The sequence below is a fragment of the Xyrauchen texanus genome, chromosome 22 (genome assembly GCF_025860055.1).
Source record: "Xyrauchen texanus isolate HMW12.3.18 chromosome 22, RBS_HiC_50CHRs, whole genome shotgun sequence".
NCBI lineage: Eukaryota > Metazoa > Chordata > Actinopteri > Cypriniformes > Catostomidae > Xyrauchen > Xyrauchen texanus.
This window is the reverse complement of record NC_068297.1, coordinates 68,933-94,876: the sequence shown is the minus strand read 5'-3', so window position 1 is coordinate 94,876 and position 25,944 is coordinate 68,933. Positions and strand designations below refer to the sequence as shown.

General features: G+C 46.4%; 1 protein-coding gene across 1 annotated transcript in view; it reads left to right on the top strand.

The window, feature by feature from the left end:
• Positions 1-25,602, top strand: part of LOC127662068 (cytoplasmic dynein 1 heavy chain 1-like) — a 32,022-nt gene extending 6,420 nt beyond the window's left edge. The window contains 66 exon segments of the mRNA XM_052153033.1: positions 46-156; positions 236-355; positions 436-675; positions 767-922; positions 1,238-1,351; positions 1,434-1,544; positions 1,638-1,847; positions 1,953-2,099; positions 2,178-2,344; positions 2,430-2,603; positions 4,531-4,696; positions 4,816-5,004; positions 5,081-5,275; positions 5,563-5,845; positions 5,961-6,061; positions 6,277-6,436; positions 6,578-6,818; positions 6,979-7,162; positions 7,958-8,170; positions 8,252-8,490; positions 8,651-8,807; positions 8,891-9,118; positions 9,217-9,447; positions 9,576-9,716; positions 9,829-10,062; positions 10,282-10,488; positions 10,567-10,688; positions 10,783-10,948; positions 11,175-11,338; positions 11,420-11,549; positions 11,635-11,768; positions 11,854-11,968; positions 12,109-12,270; positions 12,349-12,563; positions 12,734-12,938; positions 13,036-13,209; positions 13,297-13,416; positions 13,502-13,622; positions 14,898-15,093; positions 15,801-15,918; positions 15,997-16,212; positions 16,443-16,655; positions 16,767-16,894; positions 17,004-17,157; positions 17,434-17,580; positions 17,684-17,735; positions 17,738-17,833; positions 17,920-18,173; positions 18,317-18,451; positions 19,592-19,686; positions 19,829-20,003; positions 20,094-20,169; positions 20,249-20,409; positions 20,527-20,638; positions 20,739-20,799; positions 20,885-21,008; positions 21,091-21,204; positions 21,292-21,462; positions 21,565-21,782; positions 21,873-21,976; positions 23,419-23,627; positions 24,212-24,365; positions 24,450-24,592; positions 24,725-24,893; positions 24,976-25,100; positions 25,187-25,602. Of these exon segments, the coding sequence (XP_052008993.1) occupies positions 46-156; positions 236-355; positions 436-675; positions 767-922; positions 1,238-1,351; positions 1,434-1,544; positions 1,638-1,847; positions 1,953-2,099; positions 2,178-2,344; positions 2,430-2,603; positions 4,531-4,696; positions 4,816-5,004; positions 5,081-5,275; positions 5,563-5,845; positions 5,961-6,061; positions 6,277-6,436; positions 6,578-6,818; positions 6,979-7,162; positions 7,958-8,170; positions 8,252-8,490; positions 8,651-8,807; positions 8,891-9,118; positions 9,217-9,447; positions 9,576-9,716; positions 9,829-10,062; positions 10,282-10,488; positions 10,567-10,688; positions 10,783-10,948; positions 11,175-11,338; positions 11,420-11,549; positions 11,635-11,768; positions 11,854-11,968; positions 12,109-12,270; positions 12,349-12,563; positions 12,734-12,938; positions 13,036-13,209; positions 13,297-13,416; positions 13,502-13,622; positions 14,898-15,093; positions 15,801-15,918; positions 15,997-16,212; positions 16,443-16,655; positions 16,767-16,894; positions 17,004-17,157; positions 17,434-17,580; positions 17,684-17,735; positions 17,738-17,833; positions 17,920-18,173; positions 18,317-18,451; positions 19,592-19,686; positions 19,829-20,003; positions 20,094-20,169; positions 20,249-20,409; positions 20,527-20,638; positions 20,739-20,799; positions 20,885-21,008; positions 21,091-21,204; positions 21,292-21,462; positions 21,565-21,782; positions 21,873-21,976; positions 23,419-23,627; positions 24,212-24,365; positions 24,450-24,592; positions 24,725-24,893; positions 24,976-25,100; positions 25,187-25,315 (10,596 nt within the window). The 3' untranslated portion in view covers positions 25,316-25,602.
• The last annotated feature ends 342 nt before the right edge of the window (positions 25,603-25,944 follow it).

The following is a 25,944-nucleotide window of genomic DNA, read 5'->3' as shown; positions in this document are numbered from 1 at the left end:
GTCATTCGCTAAACTTCGGTCAATGCTTAATCTTTGATGGTTTAGGTTCAGTCCAAGGTGAATCTAAAGTACGACTCGTGGCATAAGGAGGTTCTGAGTAAGTTTGGGCAGATGCTGGGCAACAACATGCTGGACTTCCACTCTCAGATCTCTAAGGTGAGTGCAGGTCTCAGCGTTGAAGCGTCGTGTTTGTTCGTCCATGTGAGTTTGTCTGAACTTCTGTGTGATTCTTCAGTCTCGTCAAGAACTGGAGCAGCATTCAGTTGACACGGCGAGCACCTCCGACGCCGTCACCTTCATTACGTACGTGCAGACCCTCAAACGCAAGATCAAACAGTTTGAGAAGCAAGTAGATGTGAGTATAATCCACCACATTTAGATTCATAAATGTATTTCTGTTGAGGAAACATGACACAAATCTTCTTGTCCCTGAAGCTGTTCCGCAATGGCCAGCGTCTTCTGGAAAAGCAGCGCTTCCAGTTCCCCCCCTCGTGGCTGTACATTGATAATATCGAGGGCGAGTGGGGCGCGTTCAGTGACATCATGAAGCGCAAGGACACAGCCATCCAGCAGCAGGTGGCTAACCTTCAGATGAAGATCGTTCAGGAGGATCGTGCAGTGGAGAACCGCACCACAGACCTGCTGTCAGACTGGGAGAAGACCAAACCAGTGGCGGTATGTTCAGATCATTTGTGTAAACCATCTGCCAGTAGCAGTTACAAGTTCATTTCAGGTCTTGAGTGCTTCTCTGCTGTTTGATCTGTAGGGGAGTCTGCGTCCAGAGGAAGCGCTGCAGTCGCTCACCATCTATGAGGGGAAATTTGGCCGTCTGAAGGATGACCGAGAGAAGTGTGCAAAAGCAAAGGAGGCGTTAGAGCTGACGGACACGGGTCTACTGAGCAGCAGTGAGGAGAGAGTGCAGGTGACTCCCATAAACCATAACCTGCAAAATAATCTATAGTTTTGCTTTGGGTTGTAATGAAGTATTACTCTAAATGACTTTCAGAAATATGCTCCGTTCAAGCTCAAACACTGCAGCTTTATTAATTATTGTAAATGCCTTTTAATAATAACTTATAGAGCTAGAGTAAGATCAGGGATTGACCGTTAACATAAACAAGGGTTTCAATTTAAAGACAAATTTATATTTTTTTATCTTTATTAGTGGTTATTATAAAAGACTGACAGGATAGATAGCGGATCTAGAGATCATGTATGTGTGTGTGTGGTTTGTCAGGTGGCTCTGGAGGAGCTTCAGGATCTGAAGGGCGTTTGGTCTGAGCTGTCGAAGGTCTGGGAGCAGATCGATCAGATGAAGGAGCAGCCGTGGGTCTCTGTGCAGCCGCGCAAGGTGAACGACACACCTGCACCTCAGTGCGTGACACCTGATTATCAGTCCGTTTGTGTTACTGACTTCATGTTGGTGTTTACAGCTGCGGCAGAATTTAGACGCTCTTCTCAACCAGCTGAAGAACTTCCCCGCTCGTCTGCGGCAGTACGCTTCATACGAGCATGTGCAGAGAATGCTCAAAGTATACATGAAGGTGAGACACTTAAAATCACACGAGCACTGGTGAACTTTGGGTGAGAGACTGTGGTCTTGCAGTGGTCCATCTGAACTCTGTGTTGGTCTCCAGGTGAACATGCTAGTGATCGAGCTGAAGTCTGAAGCTCTGAAGGACCGTCACTGGAAGCAGCTAATGAAGCGTCTGCATGTGAACTGGGTTCTGTCAGAACTCAGTCTGGGGCAGATCTGGGACGTGGACCTGCAGAAGAACGAGATGGTGGTGAAGGACGTGCTGCTGGTGGCTCAGGGAGAGATGGCGCTCGAGGAGTTCCTCAAACAGGTTTCTCATCTATAATGCTGTATCTATATCTCATAACTCCATTGACTTTAGGGATCTTTTTGAGATGTTTGTGTCAAAGGTCAAACTCTGTTTCCTGAACTGTAGATTCGTGAAGTGTGGAACTCCTACGAGCTCGATCTGGTCAACTATCAGAATAAGTGTCGCCTGATTCGCGGATGGGACGATCTGTTCAACAAAGTCAAGGAGCACATCAACAGTGTGTCGGCCATGAAACTGTCTCCTTACTACAAGGTAATGTAGTTAGATTTAATTTCTCTGATGCAGGTTGTGTGAAAAGGTCTGTGTTGATTTAAAGACTTGACCGTGCAGGTGTTTGAAGAAGACGCTCTGAGCTGGGAGGATAAACTGAACCGCATCATGGCTCTGTTTGATGTGTGGATTGATGTGCAGCGCCGCTGGGTTTACCTTGAAGGCATTTTTACAGGAAGTGCCGATATCAAACACCTCCTGCCAGTGGAGACGCAGCGCTTCCAGAGGTGAGTGTTATGATGCAATGGATTAATGTACTGCACAACAGAGTGTGAACCTGATCGTGTGACACACATGTGCTTGATTTCCCAGCATCAGCACGGAGTTTCTGGCTCTAATGAAGAAAGTCACCAAGTCTCCACTGGTCATGGATGTCCTGAACATTCAAGGGGTTCAAAGGTCACTGGAGAGACTTGCAGATCTGCTGGGAAAGATCCAGAAAGCACTGGGGGAATATCTGGAGAGAGAGCGCTCTTCTTTCCCCAGGTCAGATATTTTATTAGCTGTGTAGTGTCATACCTGCCAACATGTACGCATGTTTCGTACTCGGCACGCATTTTGACCCATAAGTACGCTTGTACGATTCGCTGCTCTCTAGGTACGCATTTTGTTGCTTCTCGCATTTCGCCGATTTCAGTTTCTATGCAATCTATGACGCTGAATCTGCCGCTGAGCCACAGCGTTTAAGTGGAGTGAAAAGCTTTCGGCCAATCAGAGCGCTGCATGTTAACTCGCCGCCCACCTACCCCTCCCATCCACATGCTTTGCGCTCAATTCAATTCAGTGCTTCATGCAAACCAGACTAGCCGTATAAGATACCATAGGCTTTCATGCCATGGCTGAACCGCCACAAAAAAAAGGTTCGGAAAACACAAAGATTTTTAGACCGCTATCGTGAGAGATGGCCTTGCCTGCAGATGTCCAGGCTACCTCATCATGCGTTCTGCACCGTCTGCAAGACGGACGTCGACATCAGTCACCAAGGGGCAACAGGTAACGAACACAGTCTCACAACACAAATACTCCCTATCCCCAGAAACGTAATTATTTTAAAAATAAAAGGATGATGACTTTGAGTAAAAAATGTTTATAGTGTCAATAGGCTAACGTTAGCTTATCAAACCGGCCATCCTTTCCATTAGTTGGGGAAATTAGTTGGTAGTTAGAAAAGTGGTGGAATGGCTAGAAATCTAGAAGGTTTTAGACAGGCCAGGTGCTGATTAACGTAAGATAAAGGTAACAGGCTATTTTTAGCCTAATTATGAACATTAAAAATGACCTTGACATCATAACGCAGTCCAGCTGTGACGAGCTCAGTTCAGTTCACGCGTTCATGTAGGCTAACATGTAAGGGTGGCGCTGCCAATAACGCACATAAAAGATGTCGCAAGAACCGGCAAAAGTAATGATTATAAATAATGTAAAATATAGAAAGGAGACATTTTAAAAGACAGAAGTGTTTCCTGGCTGTATCAGTGTCGTGAAATCATTTAATCATCCAAAACAAAATAAAACTATGTAGCCTGATAAATGTGCATTTGGGGTGTGTGTGATTTTTCACAGCAATGCAGACTGTGAAAGGATTTTCAGCTTGGTCACTAAAAACAAACCACAATGTCGTGCTAGCCTGAGCACAGAGATGCTTAGTTCTCTGGTGACAAGAAAAGTCATGATTGCCTCCAAAGGCAGCATTTGTTACAAAGAGACTTTCACTGACGCACTACTTAAAAAAGCCAAATCTGCAACCTTTAACAAGTTAAACGATACAAAAGTTTAAACTATGCATGGAAAATTATAAATTTTGTTGTTGTTTGCTTTTAGCAAACTGATTTTGATATTGATAACTACTGGTTTTGCACATTTATTTAATGTTTTTATTTATTTATAAAGAATGTCCTCAGTTTACTTTATTTCTGACAAGATTTTCAGGTGGAAGAAGTTTCCATGGGCTATGCCTCCTGTACAAAATGTTCGGAGTGATTTCAGTAATTGTATAACATTTATGGTCTACTTGTATATGGTTATTTAGTAACTAATAAATCTTAATTGGTGAAAGTATATTATATGTATAATATGTATTACAGTGTTAGGTATGTCAGGTTCTCTCTCGCGCACGCACGGGGGTTGGGGGGGGGTCGTCGTGGGTTGTAGTACTCATAAAATTTCTTCAAGGTTGGCTGGTATGTAGTGTCCGTCACATGTGCTGATGCATGACACATAATCAGACTGGGTAAATACGGTGAATAATGAATTAAGCTTGTTATTTCAGTTGAAACTACTTTTATAATTGTGTAGAATGTTCTAGATGGTACTTATTTTGCCGTGCTGTAATCACCATTATACCACTTATTTTGTTTGATTTATAAACAAGTTTTAACTGACACATGACATCCAACTATATGGTTTCCTGAAGGTTCTACTTTGTCGGTGATGAAGATCTGCTGGAGATTATCGGCAACAGTAAGAACGTGGCCAAACTGCAGAAACACTTCAAGAAAATGTTTGCTGGCGTTTCTAGCATCCTGCTGAACGAGGACAACACTGAAGTGCTGGGTATCTCATCCAGAGAGGGAGAAGAGGTACAACACAGAAGAAATCAGAAGCCTCTTGTTAAATCCATCATCCTAATGAATCTGAACGTTTGTTTATTCAGAGGTAAAACGGCGCTAGTCACTCACATGTACACTGTTAATTTCAGGTGCTTTACAAAACTCCAGTGTCCATCACGGAGCATCCGAAGATCAACGAGTGGCTCACGCTGGTGGAGCGCGAGATGAGAGTGACGCTGGCTAAACTGCTGGCGGAGTCCGTTACTGAGGTGGGCGTTTTTAACAAGGGCACCGCCGTCGACCTGAGCACCTACATCGACTGGATTGACAGATACCAGGTCAGCAGCTTTCTGAGAGTATCTAAGTTAACACACACAACACAAACTCAGTCTTAACTCTGTCTGCACCATTCAGGCCCAGCTGGTGGTTCTGTCCACTCAGATCGACTGGTCTGAGAATGTGGAGAACGCTCTGACCACGATTGCGGGCGGAGGGAACCTGGCTCCGCTGCAGGCGGTTCTGGCCAATGTGGAGGCCACTCTGAACCTGCTGGCCGACACGGTTCTGATGGAGCAGCCGCCGCTACGCAGGAGGAAACTGGAACATCTGGTCAGAACATCAGAAGCTCATATTGATGTTTCAAACCCTACGTAGCTAATGTGATTTGTGCATTAAGTTCTGGTATTTCATGGAAAACCTGGAAATATCAGGGAATAATGGGGATTATTAAGCCTGGAAAAGTCACCTCAAACATCATTACACCACATATGGATATGAAGTCTGGTCCACTTTACAGATTATTCTAGCTGAGAACCGGCCACTTAGAAAGGAAGGAAGGCTTATGACTGAAACTAATGGCTCCCTTCCAACTAATCTGACTTCCTCCTTGTTTTTAGATCACTGAGATGGTCCACCAGAGAGACGTGACCAGAACTCTGCTCAAGAACAAGATTGACAACCCCAAATCCTTCGAGTGGCTCTGTCAGATGCGCTTCTACTTTGACCCCAAACAGACGGACGTCCTGCAGCAGCTCTCCATTCAGATGGCCAACGCAAAGTTCAACTATGGCTTTGAGTATCTGGGGGTGCAGGACAAGCTGGTGCAAACGCCTCTAACTGACCGCTGCTACCTCACCATGACACAGGCGCTGGAGGCCCGTCTGGGCGGATCTCCCTTCGGTCGGTCCAGTTTCAGAACTTCTTTCCTTCTTGAGCTATTTTCTAGAATGAAGCAGCATTTAGATGTTCGCACACGTGAGGTGAAGCTGTTATAAAAGCTGTTCTTGTTCTGTAGGTCCTGCTGGAACAGGAAAGACGGAGTCTGTCAAAGCTCTCGGTCACCAGCTCGGACGATTCGTGCTGGTCTTCAACTGTGACGAGACCTTTGACTTCCAGGTACAGAACATTTTACTTTGACCTGCATTCATGAAATGTGATGGCATATAAACCTGCTCAGGTTAGAGTAAGAATCAGTCTGCGCTGAACTGACCCATTACACATGTTATATGTCCATAACTTCTATTTATGCACGTCAGAGGATTGGCTGAATATCAGGGGACTGTTTGTAACGCGTGACTTTTAATCGTGTTGAAACTGTGTGTGTTCTTCAGGCAATGGGCCGTATCTTCGTGGGTCTGTGTCAGGTGGGCGCATGGGGCTGTTTTGATGAGTTCAACCGTCTGGAGGAGCGCATGCTGTCGGCTGTATCTCAGCAGGTTCAGTTCATCCAGGTGGCGCTGAGAGAACACAGCAACCCCAACAGAGACCGCAGTACGTACATTACAAACATCCCATATGTTGGTGTGAAATGCTTTATCTGTTTAGGAACCAGTCCTATCTGGAATCCAGTTCCATTGAGATGTTTAAATGGAGGTGATCAGATCATGTGTGTGTGTGTGTGTGTGTGTTCAGGTGTGCCCATCACCACAGAGCTGCTGAACAAACAGGTGAAGGTGAGTCCAGAGATGGCCATCTTCATCACCATGAATCCTGGTTACGCTGGACGCTCCAACCTGCCCGATAACCTGAAGAAGCTCTTCAGAAGTTTAGCCATGACCAAACCGGACCGACAGCTCATCGCTCAGGTCATGCTCTACTCGCAGGGCTTCCGAACCGCCGAGATACTCGCCAAGAAGATCGTCCCGTTCTTCAAGTATGCCAACGTTTATCTATTGTTCAGTATTCATGTAGTTCAGCTGTTGATGATCCACTGTTGCCAGCTGAATTTCAGATGCATTATGGTTTGTGCACTGATTACAGAAGCTTTATGACGTTTTTAGGAACGCACATTGACGTTCATCTCGTCGTTGCAGGTTGTGTGACGAGCAGCTGTCGTCTCAGTCGCATTATGACTTCGGTCTGCGTGCGCTCAAGAGTGTGCTGATCAGCGCCGGGAACGTGAAGCGAGAACGAATCCAGAAGATCAAACGAGAGAAGGGTGAACGAGGAGAGGACGTGGACGAGAACGAGATTGCAGAGAATCTTCCGGAGCAGGAGGTACAAATGACTGAGCTAACATCAACATGAAATGCTGTTCACAAACTCTTTTGCTTGAGTAATGTGACGCATTTGTCAGAGAAACGAATATTCAAAAAGAAATCAAATATAGGGTTGGGAACACAGAAATGTTTCTTGTTTAGGACCGTTTCCATTCTTTACAAAATACAAGAATTGTATGATCTGGAGGACTTTGGGTTCCGTTAACGGTTCCCATATGCCGATGCGGATTGGACCGTATCCTAAAACACAGTGACAGTGTTTCTAACAACTGAATGCAGGTGTATCTAGAGACCGGTTTTTCAAAGTTTCTAACTATGTTTAACTTGACGCTTCCTAAACACACAACGCTTCTGACTAGATGAAAACTAGTGTGTTGCAATGCACCCATAGTGAGACGCTCCAAAAGCTGCTCAGAGTTCCCAACTGCTGTTGTCCAGTCGTGGAAAATTGGAAATAAATGTCCTGGAAAAGATTTAGACTGTGGCTTAGATTTATTTAGTATTTTGATGGTCTTTTGGCTTTTTAATGGGATAGGGAAAGTAGAGAGGTGACAGTAAACGAGAGGGAGAAGAGTGGGACTCAAACTCTGGTCACCCGTGAAACATCAGCACCACATGTCACGAGCGTGCCATGCTAGGCTACGCGTCTGACCATATATTCTTTCTCAAATATTGGTATGCGATTAATCCTCACATCATCCAAGTACTTGGATTACATTTAGAAGTTACAGGAGTAAACGGAAGAGTCTCCTTGTACCTCTGACCCTGTTCCCCGTATGTTCCCATGTGTCAGATTCTGATCCAGAGCGTTTGTGAGACGATGGTGCCGAAGCTGGTGGCAGAAGACATTCCTCTGCTCTTCAGTCTGCTGTCTGACGTCTTCCCCGGCATTCAGTACATGCGAGGAGAGATGACTGCGCTCCGTGACGAGCTCAAGAAGGTTTGTGCTGAGATGTACCTCACGTACGGAGACGGAGACGATGTGGGCAGCATGTGGGTCGAGAAGGTAAGAAACATTTTATTAGAGAAGCACGCTTGACCCAAAACTGCATCACGAGTGACTCCTCTTTATCTCGATGATCCTCAGGTGCTGCAGCTGTATCAGATCACTCAGATCAATCATGGTCTGATGATGGTCGGCCCGTCAGGCAGTGGTAAGACGATGGCCTGGAGAGTTCTCCTCAAAGCTCTGGAGAGACTGGAGGGGTTGGAGGGCGTCGCCCACATCATCGACCCCAAAGCCATCAGCAAAGACCACCTATACGGAACCCTGGACCCCAACACACGCGAGTGGACCGACGGACTCTTCACACATGTGCTCAGGAAGTGAGTGTCGGAGACTGTTGTGATGTGTCATTGGTGTTTGAAGGGACTCTTGAGTTTAAATGTCTGTATATTAGCAGCTTTATTTGTGTCAGGCCTCATTATTATGTCAATGATCAGATCACACGCTGATGTCACTGACTGTTTGTGTGTTTGATTTGAGGATCATTGATAATGTCCGTGGAGAGCTGCAGAAGAGACAGTGGATCATCTTTGATGGTGACGTGGATCCCGAGTGGGTGGAGAATCTGAACTCTGTGCTGGACGACAACAAACTCTTGACTCTTCCCAACGGAGAGCGTCTCAGTCTGCCGCCAAACGTACTGAAACGGTTTACACTCAGATTGTTGTCTGCTGTGAGTGTGTAGCATGTCATAATGATGTCACTGCCTTCATCACACAGGTGCGCATCATGTTTGAAGTGCAGGACCTGAAATACGCCACACTGGCCACGGTGTCTCGCTGCGGGATGGTTTGGTTCAGCGAGGACGTTCTCAGCACGGACATGATCTTCAATAACTTCCTTGCACGTCTGCGGAGCATCCCGCTGGATGAGGGTGAAGACGAGGCTCAGCGCATGAGGAAGGGCACTGAAGACGAGGGGGAGGAGTCTGCGTCGCCCATGCTGCAGGTACAAGTGCAGATGCTGCTCTGTGCTCTTCTTTTGAAGAGAATCAGCACATGTTCGGTTTTTATCAGCGTTTACATCTCTGTGTGTTTGATTGACAGATCCAGAGAGACTCCGCTGCGATTCTGCAGCCATATTTCACCTCCACTGGACTCGTCATCAAAGCTCTGGAGCACGCTTCAAAAATGGAGCACATCATGGACTTCACCCGCCTGCGCTCGCTGGGGTCACTCTTCTCCATGCTGCATCAGGCCTGTCGCAACGTTGCCCTGTACAACAACAACCACCCGGATTTCCCCATGCCCATCGACCAGCTGGAGAAATACATGCAGGTGTGTACGAGAGACGGTTGTGTGTAACGGATGTTCATTCTTGTACAGAAAGAGCGTATGTTTGAGAATAGATGCTAGAGAATCCTGCTATGAACAGAAAACATGCTAATGTTCTCCATTGTGCGCAGAAATATCTGATCTACGCTGTCCTGTGGTCCTTCTCGGGTGACAGCAGACTGAAGATGAGGGCGGAGCTTGGAGAATACATTCGCCGCATCACTACGGTTTCACTTCCGTCAGCACCCAACGTTCCCATCATCGATTATGAGGTGTGAACAGACAGATGCACGCTTCATCTGAAGACTCAAACTGCTTCAGGGATTCATTGTGTTTTTTTTGAGGTTAACGTGATGCACTGATCTGAACTCTTGTGTCCATCAGGTGTTCATCTCTGGCGAGTGGCAGTCCTGGCAGGGTAAGGTACCTCAGATTGAGGTGGAGACACACAAGGTGGCGTCGCCGGATGTGGTGGTGCCCACTCTGGATACGGTGCGTCATGAAGCTCTTCTGTACACCTGGTTGGCTGAACACAAGCCTTTGGTGCTGTGCGGCCCGCCGGGCTCCGGTAAAACCATGACCCTGTTCAGTGCCCTGAGAGCCCTGCCTGACATGGAGGTGAGTTGTAGAGTCACTGTCTCGGAGTACATTTAAAGTCATTTCAAGTTAACAAAATGTTTAACCATACGGTTCAATGGCCTGCCAGTAATGAGAACTCTTAACCGAAACGGCAGCAGGTGTCTACACTCATCCAGCGCTCGACCCCATAAAATAGTTTTTCCTGAGTGTCTTGTTGCTTGGCATGATCATAAAGAGTGTTGGTTTGTTTGTCACCAGGTTGTAGGTTTGAACTTCTCCAGTGCCACGACCCCCGAGCTGCTGTTGAAGACGTTTGATCATTACTGCGAGTACCGCAGGACTCCCAACGGCGTCGTTCTGGCTCCTGTACAGCTGGGCAAATGGCTCGTGCTCTTCTGTGATGAAATCAACCTGCCCGACATGGACAAATACGGCACGCAGCGCGTCATTTCCTTCATCAGACAGGTGTGACGCCAGCAAGTGATGTCATTGTGATGAGCAGTTCATGATGAGGAGTTTAACGCATTGTGTCTTTGACTTCAGATGGTGGAGCACGGCGGCTTCTATCGCACCTCCGATCAGACATGGGTGAAACTCGAACGCATCCAGTTTGTCGGTGCCTGTAACCCCCCCACCGACCCCGGCAGGAAGCCCCTCACTCACAGGTTCACATGTCATGTGATCTGCATTGTTTTAAAATGCTACATATAGTGTTTGTTTAGTGATGTCATGAGAATATATGTGTGTGCATATTTGCAGATTCTTGCGGCACGTGCCGGTCGTGTACGTGGACTATCCTGGCCCCGCTTCCCTCACGCAGATCTACGGCACGTTCAACAGAGCGATGCTCAGACTGATTCCTTCACTGCGAACCTTCGCTGAACCGCTCACCGCTGCCATGGTGGAGTTCTACACGATGTCTCAGGTTTGAATATTGAACACACCTTATCAGCTCCTGTTGCTCAGCTGGTAAAGCAAAGCGCTAATAATGCCAAGATCAGGGGTTTGATACCCAGGGAACAAACATACTGATAAAATGTGTGATTATACAGTAAATGCTCTGAAAGACACTTCGATGAAAGTTGTCTGTGAAGTAAACAAACATAAAATGAACAAACCACTTTTTCAAAATCAATCTCTTCTCCAATCAGGAGCGCTTCACTCAGGACACACAGCCGCACTACATCTACTCCCCTCGAGAGATGACCCGCTGGGTGAGGGGCATCTTCGAGGCTTTACGCCCGCTAGAGACATTACCTGTGGAGGGTCTCATTCGCATCTGGGCGCATGAAGCTCTGCGACTCTTCCAGGATCGGTGAGTTTGGAAAGGAGTAAATGTTTAAGTAAATGTTACTGTAGTGAGATTGCACAGTGATTGAATTGATTGTTCTGACAGATTGGTGGAGGACGAGGAAAGACGCTGGACCGATGAGAACATCGACACTGTGGCCCTCAAACACTTTCCCAACATCGACCGTGACAAAGGCCTCAACAGACCCATCCTCTACAGCAACTGGCTCTCAAAGGTGAGTGGACGAGACACGTTAACAGAACTTCTGCAGGTCACCAGTAAACTCTGGAGATGATTAAGCGGTTTCTGTTCTCCTGTAGGACTATGTTCCTGTGGAGCAGGAGGAGCTGCGTGATTATGTGAAGGCCCGTCTGAAGGTCTTCTACGAGGAGGAACTGGACGTTCCTCTGGTGCTCTTCAATGAGGTTCTGGATCACGTGCTGCGGATCGACAGGTGTGGAGAGTCACAATCAATGTTACTGTGCATGATTTCACTCTGTTGATGGGTCATTAACGATTGGCTGATTCTCTCTCTCTAGAATCTTCCGTCAGCCGCAGGGTCATCTGCTCCTAATTGGAGTCAGCGGTGCTGGAAAGACGACGCTCTCTCGATTTGTGGCTTGGATGAACGGACTGAGTGTCTATCAGATCAAGGTGAACATTACCAAATGAACACCATGAGAAACTTGTGCTGCCGTGTGTGTGTGTGTGTGTGTGTGTGTGTGTGTGTGTGTGTGTGTGTGTGTGTGTGTGTGTGTGTGTGTTAGGGTTTATAACCTTGATCATCTTCACAGGTACACAGGAAATACTCCGGAGAGGACTTTGATGAAGACCTGCGGACGGTTCTTCGTCGGTCTGGATGTAAGAATGAGAAGATCGCCTTCATCATGGACGAGTCTAACGTGCTGGACTCTGGCTTCCTGGAGCGCATGAACACGCTGCTGGCCAACGGAGAGGTGAGACACGTTTGAAGCGCAGCCCTCCATTGATGTTTGTTTTGAGTTCAGCATTCTGAAGTGCATGTGCTGCTGCAGGTGCCCGGCCTGTTTGAAGGCGATGAATACGCCACCCTGATGACTCAGTGTAAGGAGGGCGCGCAGAAGGAGGGCTTGATGTTAGACACCCATGAGGAGCTTTACAAATGGTTCACCAGTCAAGTGATCAGGAACCTGCATGTGGTCTTCACCATGAATCCTTCATCAGAGGGCCTGAAGGACCGTGCGGCCACATCACCCGCCCTCTTCAACAGGTACAACAAATGCCAGCAATGTTTAACCTGTTCATGTGATTTAGAGAACTGATCTGACTGACGTGTGCTCTCAGCCAATAGAATAGCAGCAACTCCTGCAGAGTGTCATGTGTTGGATGTGTGTCTGTATGGGTCAAAGTTTCTCTGGACTGATGGTGGTTTCTCTGCAGGTGTGTGCTGAACTGGTTTGGTGATTGGTCCACTGAAGCACTCTACCAGGTGGGTAAAGAGTTCACCAGCAAGATGGACCTGGAGAAACCAAACTACAAAGTGCCCGACTACATGCCCACAGTGTACGACAAACTGCCCCAGCTGCCCACTCACCGTGAGGCCATTGTCAACGGCTGCGTGTTTGTGCATCAGACGCTGCACCAGGTCAGAAACACGCTCTGCTGTCACGTGATCTGTTTCTTTAGAAGTTTTATTTGGTGACCTGCAGCACACGGTTGTGTTTTACTCTGGTGTGTGTTAGGCGAACAATCGTCTGGCTAAGCGTGGCGGTCGCACCATGGCCATCACCCCCCGGCACTACCTGGACTTCATCAACCACTACGCTAACCTGTTCAATGAGAAACGCAGCGAGCTGGAGGAGCAGCAGATGCATCTCAACGTGGGACTGCGCAAAATAAAAGAGACTGTAGATCAGGTATGTCGTGACATCATCACATGAGCAAACAAACACCTCATGTGACCTGAACGCATCTTTATAAGCGCTGACGTTGTGTTGTCACAGGTGGAGGAGCTGCGGCGTGACCTGCGCATCAAGAGTCAAGAGCTGGAGGTGAAGAACGCTGCTGCAAACGACAAACTGAAGAAGATGGTGAAAGATCAGCAGGAGGCTGAGAAGAAAAAGGCAAGAGGAGAGATTACATATACCTGTGACGTCCTTGTGTTCAACTGGTTAAAATAAGTCTCATAACCCTCATCTCGGTCAACAGGTCATGAGTCAAGAGATACAGGAAGCAGTTTACAAGCAACAGGAAGTGATTAAAGACAAGCAGCTGAGTGTGAAGGAGGATTTGGATCAAGTGGAGCCGGCTGTTATTGAAGCTCAGAACGGTATGAACGATGATTTATTCTCACTGCAGCACACTGGCACTTTCCTCCATGTGATTTTACATTTGAGACAATCTGATCACATCTAATAATGTAAATGACCCTGATTAAAGTTCATATCTATGTTAAATATAATGTTTTCCTGTTATATTGTGATCTTCTGCTTCTAAAGAAATATTCACCATTTTTCCATGTAATGTTTGAAGAGGCCTGTACAGCATCTGCTGTATAATGTCTCGCCTCCATGATATTATAATACGGGAAATATACTAAAACATGTGCTGATGCCAGGGCTGAACAATTTGGACAGAAAATCGAATGGCTAATTTTGAAAAATGTCGTAATTTGAAGTGCGAAATGATTATTAACATTTAGAAGAAAACCACACAAAAAAAGCTCTACTGCTAATAGAACTTGACAGTCCTCTTAAAAACCCGCTCGGCTCATTATCACAAGTGCTTTGAGTATGTGACACACTCCACAGAGAACAGAGCTGCGCACATACAGTAGGTGCAGCGTGTCATGTCCTGATTGTGATTAATCATTCAGCCCTTAAACTGTGTTCACTGTCAGTCCAAATCCGATATTTAGCAAGTGTGAATGCCAAAAAAAAATAAAATTTTTAAAATCCGTTTCAAGCTACGTTCGTGCGTGCTTTGAAGTCCAATTTTCTAGAAATGCGTTTCCGTCTGGACGCTCTGTGAGAATATTATTAGTGGAATCATCCCATCTCACGTGCGTTCTCGACCTTGCACCGATTTGAACGACGATACCGGCAGAGATTGAAATAAAGTGGCACATGCCAGCCTCCTCCGTCTCTGCCAGGCCTCATAAAGCAGTACTCCAGTGCCGCAGCTACACATTGCCAATGTTATAAGATAAAACCTCCATTTCATTCCCCTGGAATAGATGTTGTTCCATGATCTCGGTGTACTGACGAAGCGTCGTTGCTATAGCAACCGATGCGGATATGCCAGAAAAGGCAGGACACGAACCGGATCTGATCAGTTTCGATATACAGTGCGGATCGTCAGTCATGGAGATCGCGTTCGGATACACACACAAACTGTTTTGGACTGACGGTCTGAACATTCAGTGATGCCACCTAGTCATATAAAGACAGTGGTGAATATTTCCATCTGTGAAACTGTCTTTCTGCTTTCATCTCTTATCTTTGTATGTTTGGCAGTGGTGTTCACTCTGTTCACTGCGGTAACGTCTCTGCTCTCCATCTGTCTTCACTCTTTCTCTCTGCTCATGATCTTGTGACCCGTTTAGCTGTTAAATCTATTAAGAAGCAGCACTTAGTGGAGGTGCGGTCGATGGCCAACCCGCCGGCGGCAGTTAAACTGGCTCTGGAGTCCATCTGCCTGCTGCTGGGCGAGAGCACCACCGACTGGAAACAGATTCGCTCCATCATAATGCGCGAGAACTTCATCCCCACTATTGTGAACTTTTCTGCTGATGAGATCAGGTGACTGTCGTGCTTGGTGTGGAGCAGCGGCCGTTGTGTTTAAAAGAGGAAAACTGTTTGTTCATAAATCATTTGCACCTCGTGATCAAATAAATACAGATCGTGTATAGACACAGAATCAGGCCCAATCAGTCAGAATAGCAGGTCACATGACACAGTCTCTCTTTTCACCGCCGTGGCTGTTCTGCTCCCGCCATATGAACCCGTTCATCCTTCATGGCCCTAAACCACCCCCACCTCCCCACCCCTCCATTTCCTCTTTAGCGGTCAGCTCTATAAAGAAGCAGCATCTTGTTGAAGTGCGTGCTATGGCGAACCCGCCGGCAGCTGTTAAACTGGCTCTAGAGTCTATCTGTCTGCTGCTGGGGGAGGAAACTAATGACTGGAAAAAGATCAGACAAGTTATAATCAGAGACAATTTCATCTCCAGCATAGTCAACTTTGTCTCTGAGGACACGAGGTATTATCATCTCTTCTCATACTTATATAATCCTCTCAGGTACAAGAGATGGACTCTTAGATACTGTCACAGGCTAATCACACATCACATGAACTTGTTTTGATTGGTTATTACTGTGTTAGTGAAGAGATATTCAGTAGTCCAGACACTATTGACAGAAGTGTAGATGCTTTAGTCCTTTCCTAATTCTGTGTCATTACAGCCAAAACCTGTAAGCGTAATTCTAACGAACTCTTGTTCATCACAGTGACTCCATCCGTGAGAAGATGAAGAAGAACTACATGTCCAACCCCAGCTACAACTACGAGCAGGTCAACCGTGCGTCTCTGGCCTGTGGGCCGATGGTCAAATGGGCAATTGCTCAGGTATGAACTCATGAATTGGACTGCTGCACCTCTGCTGTGACCGCAGTGACTCTGGTCATGACAGATGTTTGTGTTCAGTTGAATTACGCAGACATGCTGAAGCGGGTCGAGCCTCTGAGGAATGAGCTGCAGAAACTGGAGGATGACGCTACAGACAACAAGACGAAGGCGGAGGAAGTTGAGCAGATGATCAGGGATCTGGAGGCCAGCATTGCTCGCTATAAGGAGGAGTACGCCGTGCTGATCTCTGAAGCTCAGGCCATTAAAGCGGATCTGGCCGCTGTGGAGGCAAAGGTACAACACCAGGGACCTCATGGACTGCTCTCTCTTTCTCTTTGTCCTCTTGTGTCTCTTTCATTACTTTAGCACATTGAGACGATTAGCACAAGATTTAACTGCTTTTATAATGGCTACCAAAGGTGCGCGCGCAGTGTATGCTAGTTTAAGATGCTGTAGTATGTTCAGAACATTTGACGTCACTAGCATGATGATCAGCAGTCAGTAATTGTGTTTTTATTCTGCAGGTGAACCGCAGTACAGCTCTGCTGAAGAGTTTATCTGCCGAGAGAGAGCGTTGGGAAAAGACCAGCGAGACCTTCAAGAATCAGATGTCCACCATCGCTGGAGACTGTCTCCTCTCGGCTGCCTTCATCGCTTACGCTGGCTATTTTGAACAGCAAATGAGGCAGAACCTCTTCACCACCTGGTCTCATCATCTCCAACAGGCCAATATTCAGGTATGGGTACACGACCATGAAGATGACACCTCAGAGGATTAAAACGCGCCGCCTCAGAGTAATCCTCAGTGTTTAACATTTATTAAAGTCAATTTCTGTTTTTTAAACCAGTTCCGCACAGACATTGCCAGGACGGAGTATCTGTCTAATGCTGATGAGCGACTGCGCTGGCAGGCAAACTCGCTGCCCGCTGATGACCTCTGCACCGAGAACGCCATCATGCTCAAGAGATTCAACAGGTGAGTGTCGCGAGTGACCTCATGCACCTCATCGGAGTACATGGGAAGAGTACTGCTATGACTTGACATGGGTGAAGATGGGTAATTTGGTTATGACTTTGTTCTGCAGGTATCCACTGATAATAGATCCATCAGGTCAAGCCACTGAGTTCATCTTGAACGAATACAAAGACAAAAAGATCACACGCACCAGCTTTTTGGACGATGCCTTCAGGAAGAATTTGGAGAGTGCTCTGAGATTCGGCAACCCTCTGCTGGTGCAGGTATGGAGCCGTTCATGGAACTGGTTGATCTGGTCTGGACCTGAATGTACCAAACGGAGAATTTCATGTCCATGTTTAAACTCACACACAATAGAAACTTTGTGTCTTGTCATTTGTATCATTTTAAAGGAGCTTTACAGAAAAACTGTGATGTTTTAATCCTCCAGTGAACAGCTTTATCTATATCATGCCTTAATGTCTGTCAACTGTGTCAGTCTGTTGGTATTTGGATCATTTATTGCTCATGATTCAAGGGTTTGCGCAATCGTCTCTTAGGATGTGGAGAGTTACGACCCCATATTGAACCCAGTGCTGAACAGAGAGGTGCGCAGGACCGGCGGGCGAGTTCTCATCACCCTCGGAGATCAGGACATCGACTTGTCTCCTTCATTTGTCATCTTCCTCTCCACACGAGACCCAACGGTACATGATCTGATGACATGGATATCATTGTCTTCAGACTGGCTGTGAATTATAAATCAGTATTGAAACACACAAGCATGTATTGATTGACGTGTCTTCACAGGTTGAGTTCCCACCAGATCTTTGCTCACGTGTGACCTTTGTGAACTTCACCGTGACCGCAGCAGCCTGCAGAGTCAGTGTCTCAATGAGGTCCTGAAGGCGGAGCGTCCAGACGTGGACGAGAAACGATCAGACCTGTTGAAACTGCAGGGTGAGTGACTGGGAACGCCACAGCACATTTACGGATTGCTATGGAAGGGACTGTTAATAATGTCGACATGACCACCGTCTGTGCAGGTGAATTCCAGCTGCGTCTGCGTCAACTGGAGAAATCTCTGCTGCAGGCCTTGAACGAGGTCAAGGGTCGTATCCTGGACGATGACACCATCATCACCACTCTAGAGAACCTGAAGAAGGAAGCAGCAGAAGTGACCAGGAAGGTGGAGGAAACGGATATCATCATGCAGGAAGTGGAGACGGTGTCTCAGCAGTATCTGTCTCTGTCTTCGGCCTGCAGCAGCATCTATTTCACTATGGAGTCTCTAAACCAGGTGACACAAACATCTGGATCATTAATAATGCTCAAGTGATTTCCTCTAGGCAGAACATATCTAATGTGACTTATGGTTTTGTGTGTCTGTTGTGACGGCCGTTACACTTCCTCTTCATTACGCTGTTTTTGTGTCTTTCTCAGATGCATTTCTTGTATCAGTACTCGCTGCATTTCTTCCTGGATATCTACCACACGGTGTTATACGAGAACTCTAACCTTAAGAGTGTGAGCGACCACACACAGCGCCTGTCCCACATCACTAAAGATCTGTTCCAGGTCAGACACTCTTTACAGTACTCGCAGTATGTGGGGTTTCAAAATCGCTGTTCCATGAACCGTGTGAAACTCAGTTGTCCTCATGTTCCGTCGCAATTCTGAGTAAACTTCCTGTCGCCTTTGAAGGAATGCAATGTGAAAGTTGTACAAAGAAACATTTATCTTTTTAAGAAAAAAGTAAATATCAGGCACAACAACGGCTCTACCACGTGGGCTGCCATCTTGATTGTTTTGGTTGAATGGATCACATGGCTGCGTCACATGACCCAACATTTTAGTCATTTTCAGATATCTTCATTTTCCTTGTCCACATTACAATGTGAAGACGTTTTCAAATTTATGTACTTGGCAGAGTAAAGAAAAGCTCAGTTTTTGCTGTCAACAATGCCATCTCAATGATGGAAGGCCAAAACTTAGAGAAAAGGTTTTCAAACTAAAACTTAGGAGTGTTGACGTGGCCAAGAGGTATGACAGGCCTTCAGAAACAAGCAGAAAGACTCCAAGAGCAGCGAGTATTGAAGCTGACTGTCACACCTGGAGTCCTGAGTTTGAATTCAGGGCGTGCTGAGTGACTCCAATCAGGTCTCCTTAGCAACCAAATTGGCCCGGTTGCTAGGGAGGGTAGAGTCACATGAGGTAACCTCCTCGTGGTTGCTATAATGTGGTTCTTGCTCTCGGTGGGGCGTGTGGTGAGTGACTCCAGTCAGGTCTCCTTAGCAACCAAATTGGTCCGGTTGCTAGGGAGGGTAGAGTCACATGGGGTAACCTCCTCATGGTCACTATAATGTGGTTCTCACTCTCGGTGGAGTATGTGGTGAGTTGTGTGTGGATGCTGCGGAGAATAGCGTGAAGCCTCCACAGGCGCTACGTCTCCATGGTAACGCACTCAATCACGTGATAAGATGCGCGGATTAACGGTCTCAGACGCGGAGGCAACTGAGATTCGTCCTCCACCACCCAGATTGAGGCGAGTCACTACGCCACCACGAGGACTCAGAGCACATTGGGAATTGGGCGTTACAGATTGGGGAGAAAATACAAATAAAGACTCCCAAGAGGAGGTAGATGTCCTAGGACTTATTTAGGGAGTGTTATGTAGTTGTGTTGTAATATATTGTGATGTGTTGTTTTTCTGTTCAGATTGCTTTTAACAGAGTTGCTCGAGGAATGTTGCATCAGGATCACATCACGTTTGCTATGCTGCTCGCCAGAATCAACCTGAAGGGCTTGACCAGGTACAAACCAACGAGAACATCAAGACTGAAACAAAACTTTTAGATTTCCCAAATTTACTTTGAGTATTATAAGTGTGAGATGGGGCGGCCCTGCTGTATAAATGTAATCACTTCCTGTTATCTCTGCCCTGGTGTTTTCCAGCGAACCGTCATTTGACGCAGAGTTCCAGCACTTTTTGCGTGGAAAGGAGATTGTGTTGAGTGGGACGACCGTGCCGAAGGTGAAGGGTTTGACCACCGAGCAGTCAGAAGCCATGGTGCGCCTCAGCCGTCTGCCGGCGTTTAATGAACTGGTGTCTAAAGTTCAGGCTGATGAGGTGACCGTCCATCCATTCCACTGTCACAGAAATGAATTGGATCACATGGGTTGATACGGTGTCTAAATGTGAAATGTTTCTGTTCTCCAGCAATTCTTTATGTGGATTGAGACCAACTCTCCAGAACTGTCTGTGCCGTATCTGTGGACTGAAGAGAAGGCGTCCAGTAAGTGTTCATGCGTTTTCTCACTAAACGTCTTGTTGGAGTGTACAGAAGTAATGTGTGTGTTGATGTTTGTCCTCAGCTGTGATTGGTCAGGCTGTGCATCAGCTGCTGTTGATTCAAGCGTTCAGACCTGATCGTCTGTTGGCCATGACACACATCTTTGTGTCTAAAGTCATGGGAGAAAACTTCATGGCCATCATTGAACAGCCGCTTGACCTGGCCAACATTGTGGACAGTGAGGTAAAGATGAGACTCTGGAGTTTAGGTTTCACACTCTTCTCATCATGAACTGGAGATTATTTGCTGTCAGTGTGATGGATGCTGGTCATGCATTAATGGAGATGTTTGAATCTACAGGTGAAGCCCGGAACGCCAGTCCTCATGTGTTCTGTGCCGGGTTATGATGCCAGCGGGTTGGTCCGGGATCTCGCTGCCGAACAGAACAAGCACATCACCTCCATTTCCATTGGTAAGAACCTTCAATTTCCACAAACATCTAAACTGTGAAGAGCGTAAATGTCTATTAACACCCCCCCCACACACACACACACACACACACACACCTTCAGGTTCTGCTGAAGGATTCAATAAAGCCGACAGAGACATCAACACAGCCGTGAAGTCCGGCAGGTGAGAGTGACCGATCCCTCATTACTCATGATGATGATGATGATGAGGATGAGGAGGGGCTCATGTTCTCTTGGGTTTGTTGAAGGTGGGTGATGTTGGAGAACGTCCATCTGGCTCCTGGTTGGCTGATGCAGCTGGAGAAGAAGCTTCACTCCATGCAGCCACACGCTAGTTTCCGTCTCTTCCTCACCATGGAGATCAACCCAAAGGTCAGAGGTCATTGTGTTTTGTGTTTAATGTCATGAAGAATGATTGACATTTATCAACAGACTCTGACTGAATCTCCCTCAGGTCCCTGTGAACCTGCTGCGTGCTGGACGCATCTTTGTTTTCGAGCCGCCTCCTGGCGTGAAGGCCAACATGCTGCGCACGTTCAGCAATATTCCAGTGGCCCGCATGTGCAAGGTGAGCGACCGCTGTGAGTTTTCAGTTGTTGTTTCTCTGTCATTGAGCAGTTCAACCGTCAATCATATTGTCTGTTTTCTGTCGCAGTCTCCAAATGAACGAGCTCGTTTGTACTTCCTCTTGGCCTGGTTCCATGCAGTCATTCAGGAGCGACTGCGTTATGTACCGCTGGGCTGGTCTAAGAAATACGAGTTTGGAGAGTCTGATCTGCGGTCCGCCTGTGACACTGTAGACACCTGGCTGGACGACACCGCAAAGGTCAGAGTGTGTTCATGTATTCCGGTCTGATTAGAGGCATGTTGCTGTAGAGTGAAACCGTAATTGATGATAATCAGCTGAACTGCATGTTGTTCTCTACAGGGACGTCAAAACATTTCTCCAGATAAGATCCCGTGGGCGGCGCTGAAGACCCTGATGGCTCAGTCTATCTACGGCGGCCGCATCGATAATGAGTTTGACCAGCGGCTGCTCATCACCTTCCTTGATCGTTTGTTCACCACCAGCAGCTTCGACAGCGAGTTCAAGCTGGCGCTCAAAGTGGACGGACACAAGGACATCAAAATGCCCGACGGCATCCGGTCAGCACAAACATACTTTTATTTGTCTCCGTGTTTGAGTCACACTGCAGGCGATGCACTCTCGTGACGTGTTCCTTGTGTGTTTGTCAGGCGTGAAGAGTTCATGCACTGGGTCGAGATGCTGCCAGACACACAGACGCCATCTTGGCTGGGGTTGCCGAGCAACGCGGAGAAGGTCCTGCTCACCACTCAAGGTACGAGCGTCTGCACGTCTTACCCGTATTGGGTGCAATGTAGACATTGGGTTCTCCATGACCTCTGACCTCTCTTTCTTGAGTTCAAGCTGTCAGTTTCTGCAGAAGTTTGATCTTGACGGGGCAGGACACACTTGCTTGACCATGTACGGCCGTGCAGGATAGGACTCGGGGTTCCCACGGTCATAGAAATCCTGGAAATATCAGGGAATTTTAAAGTTGTGATTTCCAGGCCTGGAAAATTTTATTTTTTTATTATGCTCGGTCCTAAAATATTTAAGGAGGGTGTTACGTTGCACTGGATTGAAAGCACATAGTGAAGAGTTTAAAATATAGCACACCTGGCCAATTAGGGTGCTTTCACTCTGGCTCTTTAGGTGCGCACCCGGGAACCGTCTGGGGTTCATGTGAACTCCACAACACTTCGCTGCTGAGATGAACGCAATCAAACCATATCACGGGAGTGAACGAGGGCTGGGCAATGTGTATAAAATAACTCTCCAGCGGCCCCATTTGCATCCCGTAAATATACGATCGCGTGTGGAAAATTACGAATGGCCTAAAAGTAATTATTAATAGAACTAAAGACAATTATTAATTAAATTAGTGTTTGTATTGTGTTTTGCTAATACAGTTTATGCTGCATAAAGAAAATGGAACTCAATTTTAGGGTTAGGGTGTCTTGTATTATTTTATGAGTTCATTATTTTCGTCTTTGTTTCTTTAATACCAAGATATTTATTACTGAACCCGCAGAGTCACACTAAACTCACAGCACCTCTATTTGCAGCATAGACGACATTATTCTTGCACAGTTTTCAGACGAATGAAAAGTCTTTACATGCGCTTGTCCCACGAGACGGGGTCCCACTGCACGCCTCTGAACAAACAGCGAATCCGACATGAGCAATGGCGGCTTTTCTTTAGACTGTCCTTAAAAATATAATAAGTGTGTTTCTTGCAGCTCACGTTCTTCACATCTCTTGCATCCGTGGGCTCACGGCAGACAAACGCTAATTTTCCTCCCATCATTGCCGGAGACAAACACGGGTGTCGTTGTGTGCATGAAATGTTTTGGTGGTAAATCCAGAGAGATGAATACTTTAATAACACAGTGAAACTGATGTCGTCTTGAGTTGTTGTAGTTACAGTGGTAAACATCTGCCGTTTGTACTCGCGTTGATGGCTCAATCGGAACGCCGTTCGGACAGAAATTATATAATGTGAACAGAGACCAGCAGAGGGAGGTGTGAGGAATCAAACCCGGGTGCGGTCCAAACAATCGAACCAAGCGTGAAAGCACCATTAGAGACGAGGTGCCGCTAATCCCCGCCCATTTTAGGAGTCGCGCAATGTGTTTGCAATGAAAGCATTACATTAGCAAGAGTAAACCCCTCCTCCTGCTCTTCCCTAACCTGTTCCCTCCACTGCTGCTCCATCAGGCATTGACATGATGGGGAAGCTGCTGAAAATGCAGATGTTGGAGGATGAGGACGATCTGGCGTATGAGACGGAGAAGAAGCAGCGAACGCCGTCTTCATCTGACGCGCAACCGGCCTGGATGAGAACGCTGCTCACCACCGCCCGCAACTGGCTGCAGCTCATCCCAGAGTCCGTCAGTCCTCTCAAACGCACTGTGGAGAACATCAAGGTACGCTTGAGCGCTGGACCGAATCATGACACCTCACTTGTATTTACAAGGTCTGTAGATGACTGATCGTGTCAGTTTCCAGCAGGGGGCAGTAAGTGAAACTCTGCTCAGAGATGTTCACTAATGACCGTGTTCTGGAAGCATCTCTACATTTGACTTTCAGTAATAACAGCGCTAATGACACAAACACATCGAGGAATTCAGCTGCTCAATGTTTTGTTGGGGAAGGCCTGTGTTACACTTCTGCTCAGTAATTAGGGAATAAAAGCACCTTCTAAAGCCACTTGTGTATTATCTTATCAAAGCTCGTCTGCCACAATAAAATAATGCATTTTAATTATCTAAAGTACTATATTATATATTCTATTATTTTTTATTTATCATGTATTATAAATGGGATAATTGTTGTTTCAGGGCCTTTCTCAGCAGATGTTTATACATGTGATCACTTGTGATGTATTCATTAATGGGCATGTGATTACTTTGACAGCTCTAGTCTTTACACGGTTCCTCTCAGGCAGCGTGTTTTCAGACGGCAGCTGCCACAATCACTGATGTGAATAACGGCATTTCTCCGTTTATAGGATCCTCTGTTCCGTTTCTTCGAGCGGGAGGTGAAGATGGGTTCCCGTATGCTGCAGGACGTTCGTCGGGATCTCACGGATGTAGTGCAGGTGTGTGAGGGGAAGAGAAAACAGACCAACGACCTGCGTACGCTCATCAATGACCTCGTTAAAGGTAACATGTTTGTGTCAAACACTTTATTTGTGCTCATCTTATGAAGCGTTATACAAAAGATGATTGAAATGTGGTTTTCCTCAGGCATTCTCCCTCGCAGCTGGTGTCGTTACACCGTCCCTGCGGCCATGACGGTCATCCAGTGGATCGCCGACTTCAGTGAGAGGATTAAACAGCTGCAGCAGATCTCGCAGGGAGCGGCCAGCGGCGGCGCGAAGGAGCTCAAGGTTCAGCTCAAACGCTTCTTATTAAATAAACCAGTTCACTTCGACTGTACGTGCCGATGGTGTGCGGCATTTAAATCAGTAGAGTTCAACGTAAACATTTACCGTTTATCAATACGTTTTGATCCTCTTTAGAACATCCACGTGAATCTGGGCAGTCTGTTTGTTCCGGAGGCGTACATCACCGCCACACGTCAGTATGTGGCTCAGGTCAACAGCTGGTCTCTGGAGGAACTCTGTCTGGAGGTGAACGTCACGTCGGCTCAGGGAGCGGCGCTCGACTCCTGCAGCTTCGGCATCAAGGGTGAGAGACGGCGGCCAGCAGAACACGAGTCCAAGAATTCCTCCTGTGTAAATCTGTTGTTAATCTGTGTGTCTGTAAACAGGACTGAAGCTTCAGGGCGCCACGTGTGCGAACAACAAGCTCTCTCTGTCTGCCACGATCTCCACTGAACTTCCTCTGACGCAGCTGCACTGGCTGAAGCAGAGCAACACTGAGAAGAGGAACATGGTCAGTCATGAGACACAAACACTGACGTCACTCGTGCCGGCATTCCTGATATCTAACCTCTCTCTCTCTCTCTGGTATACCTACAGGTCACTCTGCCCGTGTATCTGAACTTCACACGTGCTGATCTCATATTCACGGTTGATTTTGACATCGCCACTAAAGAAGACCCTCATCACTTCTATGAGCGTGGAGTCGCCGTCCTCTGCACGGATTAGATCATTCCTAAACCACAACACTAATAACCCATAATTAATCCTATTCACTTATGCTAATCATTGCTAATAGTGTGGTAGACTAACGGTTGACGTAGTGAAATGGTGATTCTGCATGTAAAATGTTTTTCTGGGACGAGTTTAGAAAGTCAGAAGCAGGTTGGACGATGTATTGTTTGGATTTGTGAGACGGAAGTTGATTTTAGTGGAAGGAATATGGATGTTTTAGATGGAAAATGGAAGTTGATTAAAGCTTGACATGATGGTTTCAAATAAAGCTGATTTGGTGTCACTCCTTTATTATAATAATATATGTAATATTCTAATGAAGTGTGTCTTTGGGGACTTTTTGCTATAAGTCAGTGGTCCAATATACAAGAGAAATTACAATCTTTTGACTTTCTATATATATATATATATATAATTTAAAAATACTATTAAAAGTTAGTTTATTGAAAAAGGATGTGAATTTGTCACTGACAACATTGTTCTTTTATGCAAGTTTTGTTACGTAAATACATTAAACATTTTAATTATACTTTAGGTATATACAAAAAAATATAAAAATTGATACTGTTGCTGGACGTGAGCAAAACTGGTGACATTTTACAATGGATAGATATTTTTAATGA